We start from the raw sequence: 13,956 nt of genomic DNA on the forward strand, positions 1-13,956 counted from the left end.
TCCGCGCGCTCGCGCTCGATGCGTTCCAGATGTGATCGCTGCGGGATAGGTTGTGACATTCAACGAGATCTGAGAGCGACGCACAGAGCAAAGTCCGAGAGCGAAGTCCTTTCAGCTTCTAGCCATTCTGGTCATTTCTCTCCATTGCGAGTCGATATGCACAACGGATGACTTGTGACGACAGTTTCACTGCTAGTATTGATGTAGACTTTGCTACGCAGTGACTGAGAACGACAATCGAGACATCAGACATCAAGAAACTGACTCGATGACAATGGTCGACCGACCTTACCAGAAGCGGCTAATGCAACGTCGCTTACATCAGAATCTACCTTAGGTAGATACAACACTTCCTCTCTCACGACTTCGCATCCTTGACATCGGCCCTCTTCACTTGGAATTCCGCGCCATGAAGATAGTTTGGCTGCGTGTAAACCGCAGACTCGCTTGGCCGGGGCTACTGGCTTACACCAGAATAGCAACCAAATCTCAACGAAAACCCTCTTGACCCGGACACTTGCAACTCTTTGCGCGGCATCATCGTTTATGATTGCAAAACGTACTAAGTCAGAAAAGCCCATCGATCACGACAGCAGAGTCGACTACCACAGAAGCTTTTGAGCAAGACACCATCGACCATAATGATGATGCGGCTGAGTTCACTCCCGGTAAACAGGAACAGAAGGGTTTTTCTTCACGACATTCACCTTCTTATTTATTAGGGTCTACCACTTAACTGAAAGCATAGTTGGACTGTCTTATATCGGCTCAAGAATCGGTCTAATGAGCGATATGCTCTTTTACGGCTTGACTTCAGATCAGCCGATCCAGCATCTCACCAAAAAGTACGGCGTTGAACGACCAAAGCCAGAATACAGCCTACCTCCCACCATTTTTGGGTCATCTTTATTCCCAGCTAGCCTCTCCATCTACGGCCAGACGTCACTTCCACTAGGCGGTGATACTGCTGGGAACTCCTTCCGTCGGTTTGGGCCCATCACTGTGGTGTCGTCCATCGCCAATTATATGATCGACACTTTCACGGTTCAAGCTGCGTCCGACATGGCTGCGGTCACCACTTTATGATCAGTGTTTACCGCTGCCCTTCCCTTTGCCTGCCCTGCACATGTACGGCACATTGAACGGGGGCTGAGGTAATTGTCTGCTTGGACTCGTCGCCTTGGCAGGCTGTGGTATTCTCCGCTTTTTTGGCTCTACGGTGAGGCCCTACGTCTGGATACTTGATTTCAGATGAACTATGAAGTTGCAGTACACTAGTAGTTCGTGGGATAGAAGGTCGTTCATTCGCCTGCGCGATCGTTTCAAAGACGGCGAGTTCAAGTGCCAGTTAGGCTGTGTTATTGGAGCTTGCTTTTCGCTTTCGTTGAACAGTGCGAAGAACAATCACCCTCAATACAAAGATAGGGTTGGGAACAAAGACCGAGAAGATGTTTACGTGTTCGGCCACACAGAATCGACAGCTCTCGTCACGATGACTTTTCGCATTCATGTGAATTAAGATGGTGCACGTGCACTATGGTCTCCGGCGAAAGTAGAGTCCCATGGCCAATGCGGTGGGTCTTGTGCGGACACGCCTGTCAATGTATACAACAAGCGCGCACAGACGCTAGTACAGTTAACAAAGAGAGAAGATGTCTGCTAATTAGTGTAAAGCCAAGAAAATCTTGGAAGTTGGTCTTGCTAATCCCCTGCTTTTCCTCTACATTGCACTGGTCACGGGACTCTACATCCGCCGGAGACCATAGTATGCTGCGGGCGAACTCAGGGTCCGATCCGTAGCGCCAGGGTGGGGTGACGTGGGGCTGGGTTATTTTCCGGCAGCTTCGCACCAACAAGCTTTCGGGTGCAATCAACGAATCACGCAAAGATCGGACGTCACATGGACATGGAGCGCGTTTCTGCAATTTAACATCGGCGTAGGTTACGCGCCAGCGAGCTTTCGTAAAGAGTTCCTCTGGTGCAGCGTATGTACCGGCTTTGATGCGATTTCGGTAAACCCCGTTGAACTACAGACCTACGACTTGAGCTTTCCTTACCATCAAAATACACTTAAGAGGTTCAGGAACTAATGTAACGAATAAGAGGTATGCTTGGAAATTTGGAGTAAACGATCCTTTTTGGTGATGTGTGCGCACGTGGCGTACCAGTAAGATCTTGCTTTTGTCCTCCATCCAAAAATCCCTCAACCTCTACCTGCAGTCCCCTGCCCAAAACACCATCCGGCTAACTGCACGTGGAAAAATGCCTCAGACGATAAGCTTCCTTGCAAGGAACCAACCAAGGCTTTTGACCTGTCAAGACATTCAGTTGTCACAGATTCTGTCAGTGCTTAGGATCTGGTAGAGATAACGGCGTAGTATAAATGTCTTCTTAACGAGTAAAGATCGTGTTCGACGGTAATACTACGAAACGCGATGGAAAGCTCAGATAAAGCACCAGGCGAGACACTGCAACCAGTACGGTCCCACAATACTCAGGCTGTTGGTGGAGTAGTTCACCTACGATCTCATGCAAAGTTACCCGGTCACAAGAATTCCGTCGATCTCGCCCAGGGGAAAGAGCTTGAAGATCCCGAAGACGAGGATGCAGGTTTACGCGATGAGCGCGATTTTAAGCGCAGTCAGGTATACACAACGTGCGTTGGTTCAACGAACTTACTGACGACGCGCAGGCCTTCAGCCTTAGCCAGGTCTTCTTACTGGCGTACCAATCGGTCGGTGTGATCTACGGCGACATTGGTACCTCGCCTCTTTACGTGTTTTCATCCACGTTTACAGAGGCGCCGAACCATGCGGATCTGCTCGGGGCCTTGTCCCTCATTCTCTGGGCAGTGACTTCCATGGTGACGATCAAGTATATCCTGATTATCCTTCACGCAGACAACGATGGTGAGGGTGGTACATTCAGTACCTACTCGCTTCTGTCAAGATATGTGAGCATCCAGAGATCGAAGGCTTTAAACTCGTTGCTGAAAATGAGTAGGCAAACATTGCTAATCGCGATCCACGAGAAGCTACTATGATTCGTTCGTTTTGTCTTCACTGGATTCGGTGTTGGTACTGATGTTGTGCAGGTATGCAAAGATATGCCACCGACGATCTTGGTCGCTCCACCAAGACTATCCGATCATCCATTGAGAATTCTAGGTTCTTCCGCGGCCTCTTGAAGGCCATCGGAGTACTTGCAGTGTCCATGGTCATGGCTGATGGCGTCTTGACTCCCGCTCAGTCTGTTCTTGGTGCAGTACAGGGTTTGACTGTTGTCAAGGAAGACATTTCAAGGTCGACTATCGTTGGTGTCACATGCGCAATCCTTATCATGCTGTTTGTGATTCAGCCTCTGGGAATTAACAGACTCACAAGAGTGTTTTCGCCCATTGTCATAGTTTGGCTTTTGTTGAATGCCGGTTTTGGAATCTACAATCTGGCCAAGTAAGTACCTGGACTCCATGCCATGTACTCATCCATCTCTAACATTCTCAGGTACGACTACGCAATATTGAAGGCGTTCAATCCGTACTATGCTTTCGATTACCTAGCACGGAACAAACATCACGGGTGGAGAAGTCTTGGGGGTATATTGCTCGCTTTTACCGGTGTTGAGGCACTCTTCGCGGATATTGGTGCTTTCAGCCGCCATGCGATTCAATTGAGTTGGCTTAGCTTTGCTTACCCTTGCCTCCTGCTGGCCTACAGCGGCCAAGCTGCTTACATCAGCGAACACCCGAACGCTTACTCCAACCCGTTTTACAACTGCGCTCCTCCGGGCTGGCTCATTTTCTCCCTGATAGTGGCAATTGCCGCTGCCATTGTGGCTTCGCAAGCCATGATCACAGCAACATTCCAGGTAATTCCATCCTGCGAATTCTCTGCTTGTCTCACTAACACCACAAAGCTACTCACGCAGATCATGAAGCTCTCGTACTTCCCACAAATCAAGGTCGTGCATACGTCTACCGTTTACCACGGTCAGCTCTACGTGCCGAGTGTCAACTGGCTACTTATGATTGGAACTGTCCTTGTAGCTGCGATTTACAATAACACCACATCTCTCGGTAACGCTTATGGCGTGTGTGTCATGTTCGTCACATTCTTTGACACCTGCATGGTGACGCTGGTTGCCATCTTGGTATGGGGAATCAAGCCATACTTCGTCTTTCTTCCTTGGCTTGTTGTAGCTTCTTTGGATGGCGCTTTCTTGTCATCTGCTCTTACGAAAGTTCCGGATGGTGCCTGGTTTACAATCCTCCTGGCATCTATCCTCGCGTCTATCTTCATATTGTGGCGCTTTGGCAAAGAGCAGCAATGGTTTGCAGAAGCCAGCGACCGATTTCCGACTACGCACTTTGTCAAGACTGGCCAAGATGGTCGATTGTACCTGACCGAGCTATTCGGCCACAAGCCTGTTGGCCCTATGGAAGGCTTTGGCATTTTCTTCGACAAAGCTGGCGAAACCACACCGATTGTGTTCAGCCAGTTTATCCGCAAGCTCGCTGCACTGCCAGAGGTTATTGTGTTCTTCCATCTCCGGCCCCTAGATCAGCCATTCGTCGAACCAGAAGATCGTTACAGTGTTTCTCGGCTGGCAGTTCCCAACTGCTATCGACTCGTAGTTCGACATGGCTACATGGACGAGGTCATCACACCGGATCTCGCATCCTTGATCTTCGAAAAAGTTCGCAATTACATCGTCGAGCGCGCCCTTGAGCGCGAAGGCGAGAAGCTTGCCACCACATCCAGTACTCATACTGTCAGGCAGCTCGCTGATATGGAGGGCCTCAACAACACGAGCAATGCATCCGGCATGTCTGCAACAGGAATCTCTACACCACCGCGTAGTTCAACAACATCTTCCCGCCTGGAAGCTTTAGAACGCGCGTACAATCACGAGGTGATCTACATCATCGGCAAGGAGCAGATGAAAGTCTCCGTGGGTACGAACATCGTGCGTCGGTTCTTTATCAACGCCTTCCTATTCATTCGAGATAGCACACGAACAAAGATTGCAAGTCTCGACATACCACTCGATAGGGTCATCGAAGTTGGCTTTGTGAAAGATGTTTGAGTACGTAGCTTAGTTTGTAACATTGACACAATCACAAAACGTCTTGCCGTTTATTCGATGGAAGCGTCATATGCGAGACCAGCACTTTGTCATATCTTTGCTTTGGCCGGTGCCGTAGTCCGCCGTCCATGCACATAACATATTCCCCTAATCCTCTCCGCCGCTTCACCCCACAGCTCGTTTCTCAGCAAGCTGTACACGCCCATCTTGGCCTTTCCTTGCACCTCTCTTGCCTTCTTTAGCGCAACGTCCAGCATCGTTTTTGGATCAGCGATTTGGTCTACGATACCGTCCTCCAGTGCCTCTTTCCCCGTCCACCGATGCGCCTCAAGTAGCATCTTTCGCGCGACTTGTGGTCGCAATTTCAAACGTGGGAGGTATCCGATGCCGGGGAAGTGGAGGCCAAGGTCGACGGGAGGCATACTGAAGAAGCCACGGTTAGAGTTCATGATTCGGTAGTCGTGTGCTAGGGCAAAGGGACAGGCGCCACCGAAGGTGTGCCCGGTTAGGAGCGCAATCGTAGGGAATGGATAGTCGAGGAGTGTGGCAAGGAGCTATCAGTGCCATGTTAGCAATGCTTTCATTGGACGCCAAAGTCGACTGCTATGTGTTTGAAAAGACGAAGGGGCGTACTGGGAAGAAGCCATCACTGTTTGCGTGCGGATTGGTGTCAGACTCATCCAGCTCCAACCCCGTGCACCAAAACTTCTCATCGTTACCTCGAGTGACGACGCAGCCTTCCGAGTCGGAGCCCAACTCTCGCTCAATGTCTCTTAGTGTGCACACTATCTCTTGTGTAAACTTCACGTTGAGCCGGTTCTCAGGCGGTTTTTTCATCGTAATGACGAAAACGCGGTCATGGCGATCGACGCGCAAATTCGTATATGAGCCCAACGCCATTGTACCTACGAAAGAGTATTTCAGTGCAGATGTGCAACGAGGCTGCACTATTCAGCTAATTAAAAACAGCTTTAGGCTCGGTCTGGCGGAATGGCTGGCTGGTCACGCATCTGTTCTACGTAGGCCTGAGGATGCTGTTTGGACTTGCGAACCCGCGACAGCGGGAGCGAAACCTCGGCACAGGAAATGCGGAGATGTGGGGTACCGGTAGCTCGGATCCCAGTCCATGGGCCCGCGGTTTTCGGTAACTGACTCCCACAGATGACTCGATTCATTTTGGCCCAGGAGCGCCAAAAGTGGATTAGGAGACTATCGTGCAAGGCTGCTGGCAGTGGGTCTTGCGATGCTCTACAAGGGGGGTGCCTGAACGGAGTAGAAATACGATTTGCCACAGCTGGGGTTTTCTTCTTGTAAAAGATCACTAGATGCTTAGTGCAAGCAGCTCGTGTTCCTGCTCCGTTCAGGCACCCCCCCTTGTACCAGCCCAAGCCGCCCTGGTCCCAGTCGGTCATCAACCAATTGCCCATAGCATACGGGTCGAACCATTGTTGTGACTGCAGTAAAATAGGCTCAAGAGAAGCTTCGGTCGCAACCTGATTGTTTATCTTGTGTTGTTGAGCAGCAACGTCGGCCGCAATGTCGTGGTGGTTGTTCGGCGTACGCAGACCTTGCAGTATACCGGCCATTTCAAGCTCCCTCAGCGTGAATGTTGCAGACTGTGGAAGCCGATGGTGGATCGAGTGCCACATGTGACAGAGGTCAAGCCCAAAGCCTGAAAAGAATTGTGCTGTTGTGTTTGGAAGACTGCTGTCTGGAAATTGACCAAGACAAGGGCTTTGTGTTGCCTTCTCTCAGATGTCCATCCTAGTAGCGGATTAATACAAGCGAAAGATCCAGGAGTTGATTACAATCTTACAAATGCTTTAAACTGCCTACAGCTGTAGGCCATCGCTTGCTCAACCCTTTAAATGCCCGAGCTAAGACACTGAGATTCTGCTCGGCTAGACCTACAGTTTCTGAATATCGATAGCATGATTGCTGGGCCATACCAGCCGTCAAGCAGTAGAACGGGAAAATGGGACCTAGGTATCGGAGTTCATCGCGAGCCATAAAGTTTTCGAAGATGCCCGCAACATAAGACGATGCTAAAAGAGAGGCTGTTGAAGGTGCTAGTTTAGGATCAAGTGGTCGATTCAAGATGATCAGCACAGTGAAATAGAACGTGAATTTGCGTGCCTCGAAGTTGTATGAGTTAAGAGGCCGCCTTTCTATCGGTTTGCATAGCTGCAGGTGCTCCGGTAGGGTCCTGAGCTATCCAAAAAGCCCATCTTCGAGAGGTAGCTTCTGCTCCTTTAAGCCTTATTTCCGCAGATAGCTTTGGGTGAGATCACCTAGAGAGGCTGTCAAAGACATATCTTCTTGCGGGGAAATAACATGCCTAAGATGCACGAAACGCCCACATATGTTGAAAAGAGGTCAGCAGAACTTGTCGCGCCATCGAAATCAAGGACAGAGATGGGCGCAACAACGGCAAGTTTCCGATCGATGGCACGAGTCCTTCCATGACTAGCATTGATCAGACAATCGCGCAGAACCAACGACCACCAAATCCGTTTGCGCAGTCCAGTATCAGCTTTGCCCGTAGACTTACAAGGCTGTCGGTGCAAGCCTACCTGATAGGCAAGACCAACGCACAACTCGTACCCAGAATCCACTAGTGTCCAGCGACACACGCTTAGGCCCTTCAGGGCTCCACCATTGTAACAGGCAGGCAGATACAGTGTTAATGATAGAGTCATCTTCGGCACCCATCTAGAATAGGAGCCTGGCTTTCTTGTGGAAGTCTTCTGAGGCATAATCCTGTACTGGAGCACTGACTCTGCTACCAGCTAGAAAGATTGCATGTTGAAGTAACAAAGATGTTGTGCCAGGGCTGCGTTCGTCTTTCCAGCTACGCTCAACGACTGGAGTCCAAGGATAGCATCGCGTCTAGAATGCATCAAGCACATTCCCCCAACCTTCTGCCGAAATCGACCTCGGACCTCAGGTCGTGGTCTTCCAACAAGGGTGCTTTACCTGAAGCGAACGAGATGCTGGTTCTGTCACAGTAGCTGTCACTTGCTGCATGAGTTGTAGTCACGTCTTTGGGGACATTTTCTGGCTGTGCCGGGATAATGTCTTGTTCGACTTTTTTTTTGGTTCACGGGCGGCGGAGAACGGCTGAACGTGAACCTTCTTTTTTTGCACTCTCGAGGTACGCATCGTTGGCCAACGACTTCATCAATATCGCAGCGCAATTTCTTCTTGTGACAATTCACACACGCTTTGATGGTTCGGCGCGCCTGTTGCTCCTTATCTATTGGCGGGGCCATCTGCACACGAGACAGTCTGATCGAAAACATATTGGCATCAGGAACAAGAATTGAGTCCATCTCCAGGTGCCACAGATGTGACCGGGAGAAGCTATCAAAGGAGGTGGAAGCTGGAAAGAGTGTTCGCGTTTGTGTTCATGTTTGGCGGAAACTCTGGCACGCGACCCAGAGCGGAGCTGGCTGGGCTTTTCTGCACCCCAGTCATCTCAAGTTGACGTCAGAACAACTCTTTGATTTCCAGCAAGGTAGGCATTTTCAACGATTGCTAGAGACAATGAGCCTATTCTGGGGGGGGGGGCTGTGGTTGCCAATACAAACATGCTGCTTCAAGCTCAAGATCAGCCACCAACAACCGCCCGGCCCAGCTGCAACACCGCCCCCTTGCTTCCCTCACTGCCTCTCGCTTCACCCATCAGATCCGGCTCACCAAGCAATATTGACTTCCCTACCAGCCTCCATATATCCGCTCCATCATCGCCTTTCCCTGGTCGTAAAAGCCACACTCGCAGTGGTATGCATGACTCACCCACCAAAGCGGTTGGCACAGCAGCTCTCAGCTCCTCGACCGGCCCGTCACGGAAGTGCTTGTTGACGTGCGTTGTAGTAGCAAAGCCTCTTTGGCCGTCTGCTGTGCATTGAAGCCGGTATGTAGAGGTGCTGATGTAGTACATGGACCGCGGGTCGGTGAGCCACGTTAGGAATAACTGGGCATCTTCGAATGAGAACGTGGCAGGTGGCGGGATGCTTAATAGCATTGAAGTTGGTAAGAGTTGCGCTATGAGCCTTCGGGCTGCGACGTGTAGAGTCGGGTTGGGTGCTAGGTCTTTGAACAAGCCCTGATTGTAATTTGGACCTACGACGTCTGTTTTGAGTTGTGCCCAAAGCCTCTCTGTGAAAGAATAGCCATTTGTGATGCAAGAGGCGAGAAAACTGCGACGCGAATTATCAATTTCCGCATCAGATTTACATCCAAACGTGTACGACTCTCCTACCGGGCCATGCGTCCCTGGTCGTGTGGTCGCTATTGTCTCGGGAAATATTTGGTAGGTAAGCCTGAGTTCTGCCTCCTGGGCCAGCTGCCATGCTGCGGGTGGCTGAAGGAAAACCACATCTAGTTCGATCTCCTGTTTTGAGATGCGATGAATGCCGCGAAGTCCTCCGAGCTTGAATTTAGGAATCGAGGTATCATCAGCTGCGACGTGCCTCTGTAACCAGGTTCGTCTGTCAGTCAGCTTAACACTCGTTGTGCCATGGAACATAGTTAGCGGATAAGGTTCTCCTGCTGCAAGAGCCAATAAGGCACTCAAGTAAAGAACCTCATCTGTAGTCCTCAACGAATGTCCATGGTACGCGAGTCCAAGCCCACACATGTTGATCATCACGCTCAGCCTGTCCTCCAGATATAGGCAGCCTTTCCGCGCCACACCATTGTACCTTGCCATAAGGCTACCTCTCCATCCAGGTACTCGTTCAGCCGTGTCCATGGCTGTGAATATGGCCTGCCCTTTAGCATCTGTCACCACGCTGCTCACTAAATCAGGGAAGGTCTGCAAAGCAACCACCATGATATAATGCAAGGTGTACCATTTAATCTTTACGGTCGATCCTTTGGGTCCGTTCACAACAAATGTGGCGTTATGTATTTCGTTGCACTGTCTCTTGTCGGTCCAGGGTTCGTTGACGCTGAACTCATGAAAGCACCACGCCCTCTCCCACCACCGCGCAGCGTTGACCTTGTGGTAGAAACTTGCAAAAGCGCCCCATTCATCTTCAGGAGGAACCCATGCCCGTTCGTATTTCGTCTTCTTTTTACTGGGATCGTACTTCTCTGGCAACGCAGCTTCTTGCTCGTCAAGGTACACTTCTTCCAGAAGCACTAGGAGCCGTATGCAGGATCGATATATTACATCCATGGCTGCCACCGACTTCTGCTTATCGACGGCAGATGCTTGGTCGATGCAGAGCTGGTCCATCCAGATGCCTTGGCGGGGGTGACGTTTGTCTTCTAATATGGCGTCCACAAATGGCTTGCTGATTGGCCAGTCGCCATACCTTTCGTATCCTTCTAGCAAGAATTCCTCAGACCGCCAGCAATACGACACGGCGACATACTGTCGAACGTATAGACCCGACTCTTCGAAGGAAGAGAGGTCGGAGCTGGGGAAAATAAGGCGGAAGGGTGTGCTCAGGATTGTAGACGAGGAGCGTAAGGTGAATAGGCCCGCAGTATGTGGATCCCATCTAGCGAGGTTCTCCAGTATGGTGGACGCCTCACGTTCGCCTTCATCTAACTTGGAGAGCGCGTACTCAAAGATTTCGGCTTTGTTTTCTCGCGTTAAGATCAATTGAAAGAGATCGTTGCCGAGCGGTTTATAAGTAGCTGCACGAGGCGAGGTCTCAGGTGCCCCTTCCAGTTGTTCCGACATGGCGAATACCTGCGCTTTTGTCGTGGGAGTCGTGCGGTCTCCATTTGTTGCTCAGATCACCTTGGCAAGGCTGCAACATGTGGGTCCTGTGAATCAGGTTTTTATTTCGCTTAATAGGTCCGACTTGGTGATAGGATGTCTACTTCCTGCATATGCAATCGCGCCAATGCAGTACACTCGTATACTGGATTGTCGATGCCCAAGGCACTGCTCTTGCCTCTCAGCTTGGCAGGCCAACAACCTGGAAGTTGTAGTTGCACAGCGAAGCCGAATCCGCGACATGAAACAGGTCAGCAGTCTTCTCAAAGACGGTGATTAGAATTTTGTACCGCGATCTTACCGTAGCCTCCACCAATCAGGGTACTGCCATCCCATACCTCAAGCTGCACCTTACCGGTTGTCAAGCCACCGAACTTGAATTTGTTGTAACCCTCAACCAAGTTCTGATTACCCAGTTCCTTCGAGCCAACATTGACAACAGCGACGAGGTTAGTCTTGCCTTCTGCCACAAGCACAATACCACTGACAGCGTCTTCAGCGACTGTTTTGATGTCTGCGGACTTTGCTAGAGGGTCTGATCCACAGTCGGCATCGACAGTAAGTGTGTGGTGCCAGAAGACACCTTGAACAGGGCTTTCGCTGGTGGGTACCATGTTCGCGGTTGTCCTGTCGCCACGCTTCCAAGCTTGGATGAAAGCTGGAAGAACCTGCCAGTACCCTTTATGATCACGGTCCTTGACCAGTGCTTGAATATTGGAAGAGCCCGACATGGGCTCATCCCAGATGTTACCCATATAGTGGCCTTCGCCAGCATCGTTCCAGGTCTGGAACTCTAGCATATCAGGTTGCAAGTCTAGAGCTTGGCCGAAACGATACTCCAGGTTGTCTTCACCACGACGATACCAGTTGTTTGTGGTGTCGAGATGCTTGAATTGCATTGGTGAGATACCCATCATGAACAGCTTCGATGCACTGCTGGCTTCGGATTGGAATGTCTTATTGTCCTTGGTAGATACGACGTCCTTTCTTCAGCGCTCTCTGTGGGAACCCATCAATCAAAGTCCAAACACCACGCTGCTCAGCAACGCCGGCGGTAGGGCATTTTGCCATTAGGCTGTCGACGGCAGAGTAGATTACAGACCTATGCATCCTCGATAGCCTTTCCGGTACGATCCGAGTGGATGTGGTGGGGTGTGCAGCAGAGACGTGCAGGAGATACCTACTATGTATGTATCAAAATCGCCTTAGCAGCCAATCATCTACGACAACGCAGCCGTGTCCGAATTAAGCCTTGCACGCCCAGCCAGACTACAACTGTTAAGCTCCGGTCGTGCGCTAGAAGTTCAGAGGGGACCTTCACCCATCTTTGTGGATTAAAAACTTAGCAGGTGCCGTAAGATGAATGCCCTCCCAAGCTTCTCAGTGAGGAAAGACACGATCCGACATTCACAAGCAGATTGATTGTCGATGGGTCCAGGAGCACATGCACAGAGAGGTGGTTAAGATGGTTGTTTCGTCAGATTGAGCATTTCAATGTCAACGCACCGTGTATCTAGTGCAGGTACTCGTTGAAAAATCCAACCGCGTCCCTCTTCGCCTTCTCCAGCGCAGCCTTCTGTGTAGGATCAGTGGGATCACCACGCGCTGCAAAGCCGTGCTGCACACCGGGGAAGTAGATGTATTCCCATGGAATGTTCAGCTGCGGCAACTTCTCCAGCGTGTACTGCTTCAGCTCCTCGGTGTAGGCGAAGTCGTTCTCAGGTGCAAGGATCTGGATAGGGACCTTTGTAGCGTCGATCTCGGCCTTCTCGACCATCGACGGGTGGGCCATGGAGATTGCATCGATCAGTTGGGGGTCTGCACCGAGCTTGAAGCACGCCCACGCTCCGAAGCAGTAGCCAATTGCAGTGACCTTCTTGTACTGCTTCTTCAGGGTCTGCGCGTGCTCCTTGATCGCAGGCCAGCATTTCTCCTTGTTGTGACGACCGATGAAGGCCATCAGGTCGAATGTCTTGGCCTTTTCCGGGTCCGACATTGCGTCTGGGTCGACGACCTCGCCATCAAACCTGCAAGACGTCAGTGTGTGGTCCTCTAGCACTAGCTCCAACAGGAAGCTTACAGGTCGGGGACGTAGACGGTTGCCTGCGATTCTTTTGCGAAGTGGTCGGCGATCAAGCGGATGTTGGGAAGCGTCCAGCCAAAGATGTCTGTCAGGATGAGAATGGCAGCATCCTTGGACTCGCCACTGACGTAGGCTTTGGTGTTGCCGAGAGTGGTCTCCTTGCCAGAAGCAGTGCCGTTCCACTTGAAGCCCGTTTTGCAGTTGTCGCAAGACATCTTGTGAGACTAGTAAAATATCGAGGTGTAGATGGATCTGGTGGTTACAGCCGAGTTTCGCGGAGGATCAGGAAGATGACGATTGAGGGGCTTTTTGCTTGTACTTACAGCCGTTGGTGGGGTAGGACGTATTCCGATATTGAAAGCTGCTTCGTCAACCCGCCAATCGCGTCACAGCATCGGGATGTCTGCGGACGTTATTTGACGTTGTGGGACCTACTCCGTAGTGACGACGAGAATGCTCCGCCATCGACGGAATTAAGCTTCGGCGAGATTAAAAGCCGCCTTCAATCTTGCCGGTGTTGGCCGCAGTCCGTTCTACCGACTGATACTGTGGACGAGTCCGTTCTATCTTAGTGCACCGGCCGCTTGAGGGCTGAACTGTAACTTGCTGAATGAGGGTGGGTTCCGGGTTCTTATGCTTTAGATGCCTGATGCCCGCGTCCTGTAGTTTAACAAGTGCATTGATACACGAAGAACAACACTGCGACACCGAAGGTCAGACGACTGAACCACGCAAAAGGGTACTCTTCCGTAGGTTGAGAAGAGACCAGCTGAAGCCCTGACACTAGATTTCAATGCCGCGGCCCTTAAGGTGCTGCTAAGAGCCACCAGTCCAGCATAATTTGGACACGCGTGTTATCTCGTTCGTCAGCGATGAAGACTGGCCACTCGTTGCCGCGTATGCCATGAAGTTGTGTCCAGATATGAGGTCGGTGTTGGATGAATAGTGGCGGGGAAAATTCGTTGGTGGCAGGTGTAGTGTGAGCCGACTGAGGCATGATTCCAGAGTGTTACGCACGACCTCAACAGTCGAATGGTTCGCTCGTCCCAGG

The 13,956-nt window shown here is 51.0% G+C and overlaps 5 protein-coding genes across 5 annotated transcripts, besides 1 other annotated feature; 1 reads left to right on the forward strand and 4 right to left on the reverse strand.

Annotated features, from left to right (window-relative positions):
- Positions 1-1,533: 1,533 nt before the first annotated feature.
- Positions 1,534-1,766: a dispersed repeat.
- A 669-nt stretch (positions 1,767-2,435) lies between these two features.
- On the forward strand, positions 2,436-5,085 carry EKO05_0007147 (uncharacterized protein; the record flags this gene model as incomplete). Its single annotated transcript, XM_038944517.1, has 6 exons — positions 2,436-2,645; positions 2,693-2,953; positions 3,004-3,046; positions 3,095-3,452; positions 3,504-3,867; positions 3,916-5,085. 6 exons carry the CDS (start codon positions 2,436-2,438, stop codon positions 5,083-5,085), a joined length of 2,406 nt encoding a protein of 801 aa, XP_038792390.1.
- Positions 5,086-5,174: 89 nt separating this feature from the next.
- Positions 5,175-5,922, reverse strand: EKO05_0007148 (uncharacterized protein; the record flags this gene model as incomplete). The annotated part of the gene is made up of 2 exons (XM_038944543.2): positions 5,175-5,639; positions 5,719-5,922. 2 exons carry the CDS (start codon positions 5,920-5,922, stop codon positions 5,175-5,177), a joined length of 669 nt encoding a protein of 222 aa, XP_038792389.2.
- Positions 5,923-8,695: 2,773 nt separating this feature from the next.
- EKO05_0007149 (uncharacterized protein) lies at positions 8,696-10,783 on the reverse strand (the record flags this gene model as incomplete). The annotated part of the gene is made up of 1 exon (XM_038947610.1): positions 8,696-10,783. One exon carries the CDS (start codon positions 10,781-10,783, stop codon positions 8,696-8,698), a length of 2,088 nt encoding a protein of 695 aa, XP_038792388.1.
- A 302-nt stretch (positions 10,784-11,085) lies between these two features.
- Positions 11,086-11,739, reverse strand: EKO05_0007150 (uncharacterized protein; the record flags this gene model as incomplete). The annotated part of the gene is made up of 1 exon (XM_038947609.1): positions 11,086-11,739. The coding sequence occupies one exon, from the start codon at positions 11,737-11,739 to the stop codon at positions 11,086-11,088; it is 654 nt and encodes a 217-aa protein (XP_038792387.1).
- Positions 11,740-12,335: 596 nt separating this feature from the next.
- Positions 12,336-13,120, reverse strand: EKO05_0007151 (uncharacterized protein; the record flags this gene model as incomplete). Its single annotated transcript, XM_038944559.1, has 2 exons — positions 12,336-12,849; positions 12,903-13,120. 2 exons carry the CDS (start codon positions 13,118-13,120, stop codon positions 12,336-12,338), a joined length of 732 nt encoding a protein of 243 aa, XP_038792386.1.
- Between the last annotated feature and the right edge of the window lie 836 nt (positions 13,121-13,956).

This window comes from Ascochyta rabiei, chromosome 12 (genome assembly GCF_004011695.2).
Source record: "Ascochyta rabiei chromosome 12, complete sequence".
Classification (NCBI taxonomy): Eukaryota; Fungi; Ascomycota; class Dothideomycetes; order Pleosporales; family Didymellaceae; genus Ascochyta; species Ascochyta rabiei.